The 5,665-nt window shown below is 42.9% G+C and overlaps 1 protein-coding gene across 3 annotated transcripts; it reads right to left on the bottom strand.

Moving 5' to 3' along the window:
- Positions 1–708: 708 nt before the first annotated feature.
- Positions 709–4,382, bottom strand: LOC139539174 (putative nuclease HARBI1). 3 transcript variants are annotated; one of them, XR_011667882.1, is made up of 9 exons: positions 3,672–4,382; positions 3,408–3,584; positions 3,256–3,317; positions 3,087–3,173; positions 2,716–2,999; positions 2,601–2,636; positions 1,948–2,502; positions 1,555–1,666; positions 709–1,460 (listed from the first exon to the last, which is right to left on the bottom strand). XR_011667882.1 is itself a non-coding variant. In XM_071342063.1 (8 exons), exons 1-6 carry the CDS (start codon positions 3,508–3,510, stop codon positions 2,601–2,603), a joined length of 504 nt encoding a protein of 167 aa, XP_071198164.1. In that variant the 5' UTR covers positions 3,511–4,382; the 3' UTR covers positions 709–1,460; positions 1,555–1,666; positions 1,948–2,600. The 3 variants fall into 3 exon arrangements, 2 of the variants coding, with proteins under 2 accessions (XP_071198164.1, XP_071198153.1); XM_071342063.1 differs by having other exon boundaries at positions 1,948–2,636; positions 2,716–2,889; positions 2,958–2,999; positions 3,408–4,382; XM_071342052.1 differs by having other exon boundaries at positions 1,948–2,636.
- Positions 4,383–5,665: the final 1,283 nt, after the last annotated feature.

Raw genomic sequence — 5,665 nt, 5'->3', positions numbered from 1 at the left:
GATATCTTGGTGATCCTGGCTCAATTGATCCGTAATCCGGTTGCACTAAAGATGGATAGGGGGCAGGAGGATATGTTATGGTATAAATTACCATGGAGATTTATTCTGTGGAGCTAGCCTGCTCCAGACCAGGCTAAATTCCAGGATCTATTTAATCTCATCCCTAATGTCAGTCAGCAGTCACCACAAATGGAAACCAATAGTTATTTCACTGCTCACTATACATTGTTATCACATATAACTAGACCCACTGTTATTATTTAAACGTTTGTGATCATTAATTTCAATGATTTTGGATAAAAAATGATTTTTAGATGATGTTGCTATCATTAGATAATTTACAGTTTCCCATAGACTATAAGGCTATATATAAAATGATAGAATATTAGGGCCACAGAGGGGAAAAAAACACAAGTCATAATATTGTAACCAGTTGTTTTAAAGGAGGACAGTTGTTAAAATGACAGATGTGGGGCATTTCGTGAAATTGTACTTCAGTATGGTTTCATAAACAAAGACATGCTGATGTGCCAGAATATTAAGTATCACATTGTCATAAGTATCAAAACTGTAAAAACAATATGTAGCTTTTCTGCAGAAAGAACCAGCCTCATAAATTTATGACTTTATCCTTTTTCTTCAGTGTGGCCCTAGTACTCTGTCATATAAACAAATACACATTCCATATGAATATAAAAACACAATGTGTAACATTATGTTCCTTTATTGAATAAGGACAAAACAAAGCAGGTAAACCATCAGCTCCTTTCGAAACTGAAGTCACAGTGACTCTACAAGATGGAAAGCACAGAATCCAAGAATATTATACAAAATGATACATACACATTCAAAGGTCTGTATATAACACACCCTGCATGTCTGCACACTAAAATAAATGCAGGACAAATCCATACACATCAACTGAACAGACAAATGAATGGATGCAGTAGCCTCCCTGCAGCCTTGTATTACACACAGTATACCGCACAAACATCATAAGAGGCCAAATTCGTCAAAAAACGAACCCAAAAAAACCCAAATTCCTCTGCCACCGCAGGACATATTTAACCAAAATTGAAAGCACACATACTAACTAAAATAATTCAACACATATTGGTCCCTCAGCAGCCGACCACTGTCGTCATCAGGGAAGATTGCCGGATTGTCCCAGTCCATGGCTGGTGGCACTCTGGGGGCCCTCTCCTTCCTCAGGCATGCCACATTGTGGAGGACAGCACAAGCCACAGTAATATCACATGCCCTAACAGGGCTGACCCTTAATTTGTGAAGGCAGTGAAAGCGTGCCTTCAGGAGGCCAAAGGTCATTTCAACTCTGGCCCTGGTCCTGGCATGGGCATGGTTGTAGGCCTGCTGTGCTTCCTGGGGGTCTGTGAAAGGTGTCAGGAGAAAAGGCTGGCAGCCATACCCCCTGTCTCCCAGCAACACACCAGAGAATTCACCTGTCAACACAAAATCTCATCATTACTACCTCATAAACACAGTGATATTCTTGACACAGCCATGATGGTTATAAATAGGGGTTGTGTGGCTTACCTTGTGATAGGCACTGATAGATTTCAGAGGCCCGAAAGATTCTGGAGTCATGGACTGAGCCAGGCCATTTTGCCACAACATTGCTGATCACACAGTCAGCATTGCAGACCATCTGAAATCATAAGATGAGGAATATTACACCAATCAATGCACATCACTGGCAATGCAGAGTGTTCGTCAATGGACAATATCAAAAAGTTATGTTCACCTGAACATTAATGCTGTGAAAGGATTTCCTATTCACAAAATCGGCCTCATGGGCACCTGAGGGGGCTTTTATCCTTATGTGTGTGCAGTCCACTGCACCAATGACATTGGGGAAACCTGTCACACAAAGTAATGAGTATCCTACTATGTGTTAACAGTTGTCCTGTAATTTGTAGATCCTCTTACCTGCAATCCTATAGAACTCCTCTTTGATGTCACAGCGTCTTCTGTGGCCAGGGAAGGAGATGAAGACATCTGCTAATGCTTTGATAGCCAGACACACACTCCTTATTGTGCGGCAAATTGTGGCCTTGTTCAGCTGTTCTGCATCCCCCACTGAGTACAGGAAGGCTCCACTAGCAAAAAAGCGCAAGGCCACACAAACCATTTGCTCCACACTCAGTGCATGGCTCCGTGCAGTGCGGTGCTTAATCCTGGGACCCAGTAGTCTGCATAGATACCTGATGCCATCTGCAGAAAACCTGTATCTTTCATATAGATGGTCATCAGGGAAGGCCAGTGGGTCCAACCGGTCCCTGAAGACCCTTTCTCGCCTGAAGGCTCTCCTCAGCACAAGTGCTTCTTCATCCACCACATCTCGCACGAATGGGCATGCCATTGTCAGAGCAGAAAGGAACACACAATTTTGGGCCTTCATATAGGCTAGTGGCCACACCTGGTGCTGGGGGGGTGGGCAAAAGAGGGCGATGCCTTATAACGATGACTTGGTTGTACTGATTGCTGGGAAAATAAAAAAAAACTTAGAAAGATGCCACCGTCCTGTGTGCTCACAATAAGAGCTCATATGTCATGGCTCACTTGACTTTACGAGAATATACCTAATTTTTATTTTGAGCTGTGTCATCTTCTTGGAGCTGGGGGAGGAAAGAAAAATAATGAATAATACATTTGTGTTACAGTTAGCATACAGTGTACATTGAAGGCATATCTCACCTCCCTCTCAAGTTTTTTTATTTCAAGGTCCAGTTTCCTAATTGTCCTCTTTTTTATTTCGGACTCCAGTGCAAGATTTTCCATCTTTTTCTTCTTGTACTGAATGTCTATGTCTGCCAGTTCTATTTGGCGCCGGAGGTGGTTGCCATACAACTTTCTGATAGCTTGTGAGCTCTGTGAACACAATACAATTAGCGCAGCTGGAATTTGGCAGGATGTGGTGTCCTTTTATTAATACGCACTATGTTGCCAGGCTGGTTTTCCCACTGTATAGCATCTGGGTCCTGTAAAAGAAATTAGATTTTTTGATTTTGATGAGGACTCCTCACCATTGTAGAGTAAATAGTACTTTCACAGTCTTAACATGATACCTCATGCCTTCTGGAATCCAGAGAGATGGTCTCCTCCTCATCATCGTCTCCATCATGTGCTGTTGCTGCTGCACTGGGGCCTTCACCCTATCACATTTAATCGGATTCATATTGAAGCTAGTAGACAAGACATGCCAGGCCTACAGTATGCCTTTGATGGAGTACTCACTGGATCAGCATCGTCTGGTGCTTGTGCTGGTGGCTCTAACAGGAACACAGTGCTGCCAGACACTGCAAGGCAATAGGTAAACCAAAGTCAGACAGTCCAAATTGATTCAATATGAATGTGGTTGTATCCCATGTAGAGATGGAAGGACATACCTTGAATGAAGCGGGTGGCATCTTGGGAGGAACCTATGCTCGTCTCTTTCCCCCCAGGGATCCCCTCTAAGACGGGCCTGCCTTTATTTAGCTCCAAGGCCATGTCCTCTGCTGGGGTAAGGTCAGCCTTTGGTGACCCACCACCCGTGCCTTGTCTGTGGGTATTCTTTTTCACTGCTAAAACAGTACAGACAATGTGTGAGCAGGCACCTTCTGGGTACAATATATGCTTGTGCTTTGTTAAATATTAGTCAGGGACCATACCATTCTGCAGAATGTTCTTGTATTTGATTTTGACCTGCTGCCATGTCCGTTTTGGCCCGTTCATGTTTAATCTACACACACACACACACACACACACATTTAATGGAGTCACACTGCAAAAAATTACTTGGTATTTTTGTCTTGTTTTCAGTAAAAATATCAAAAAATGTATCATAGCTTTATACAGTGTGATGGAGTTACTTTACACAATTTCACTCATATCTGCAGTGCATTTCAATTACAAATTTAACCGTTTCATAATTACAGTACAACTGCATTTTTGGAGATGTGAATTAAATATTTGAATTGTAATTGTGATGTTTCAGCGGAGCGGTGAGTGTGTAATTGTGCACTACCTACGCATTCAGGCGGTCTGCAATACTTGGCCACGCTTTTTCTCTTTGCTTTATCACTGTGGCGGTGTTGCCTTTCTTCTTAATTATATCTTTTACCTCCTCGTATGCCTCCATGAGGATTTGTGCTTCCGACGGGGAAAAGTACGCGGCTCTAGTTGCCATGGTAAATCAGTTAATCTGTGATCTGTGGCGGGGTCTATTTGAGTGAGCCGTGAGCGCGCACCTATCCAGGATTGGTTTCACCTGGCTTAATGAATCCGTGTCTGCTCATCCTGGCTTGGTCTTTGTGCAACCAATTAAGCCTGGACGCACATGTTTTGGCTTCATTGAGCTCAGCTGAGTCATTTATCCCGGATGTCTTAATTCTACTTTTGTGCAACAGGCCCCAGAGATACTAAAGGTGTGTAAACAGACAGACCAGAGATACTAATGGTGTGTAAACAGACAGACCAGAGATACTAAAGGTATGTAAACAGACAGACCAGAGATACTAATGGTGTGTAAACAGACAGACCAGAGATACTAAAGGTATGTAAACAGACAGACCAGAGATACTAATGGTGTGTAAACAGACAGACCAGAGATACTAAAGGTATGTAAACAGACAGACCAGAGATACTAATGGTGTGTAAACAGACAGACCAGAGATCCTAAAGGTATGTAAACAGACAGACCAGAGATCCTAAAGGTGTGTAAACAGACAGACCAGAGATACTAAAAGTGTGTAAACAGACAGACCAGAGATACTAAAGGTATGTAAACAGACAGACCAGAGATCCTAAAGGTGTGTAAACAGACAGACCAGAGATACTAAAGGTGTGTAAACAGACAGACCAGAGATACTAATGGTATGTAAACAGACAGACCAGAGATCCTAAAGGTGTGTAAACAGACAGACCAGAGATACTAAAGGTATGTAAACAGACAGACCAGAGATACTAAAGGTGTGTAAACAGACAGACCAGAGATCCTAAAGGTGTGTTAACAGACAGACCAGAGATACTCAAAGTGTGTAAACAGACAGACCAGAGATACTAAAGGTGTGTAAACAGACAGACCAGAGATCCTAAAGGTGTGTAAACAGACAGACGAGAGATACTACAGGTGTGTAAACAGACAGACCAGAGATACTCAAAGTGTGTAAACAGACAGACCAGAGATCCTAAAGGTGTGTAAACAGACAGACCAGAGATCCTAAAGGTGTGTAAACAGACAGACCAGAGATACTACAGGTGTGTAAACAGACAGACCAGAGACACTAAAGGTGTGTAAACAGACAGACCAGAGATCCTAAAGGTATGTAAACAGACAGACCAGAGATACTAAAGGTGTGTAAACAGACAGACCAGAGATCCTAAAGGTGTGTAAACAGACAGACCAGAGATACTAAAGGTGTGTAAACAGACAGACCAGAGATACTAAAGGTGTGTAAACAGACAGACCAGAGATCCTAAAGGTATGTAAACAGACAGACCAGAGATACTAAAGGTGTGTAAACAGACAGGAGAGGGAGGGTGGGATGGAGAGAGAGAGAGAGACAGGAAGGGAAAAGGAGAGGAGAGGGAGGGATGGAGAGAGAGAGAGAGACAGGAAGGGAAAAGGAGAGGAGAGGGAGGGAGGGATGGAGAGAGAGAGACA

The sequence above is a fragment of the Salvelinus alpinus genome, chromosome 1 (assembly GCF_045679555.1).
Source record: "Salvelinus alpinus chromosome 1, SLU_Salpinus.1, whole genome shotgun sequence".
Classification (NCBI taxonomy): Eukaryota; Metazoa; Chordata; class Actinopteri; order Salmoniformes; family Salmonidae; genus Salvelinus; species Salvelinus alpinus.
This window is presented reverse-complemented; position numbering and strand designations above follow the sequence as displayed.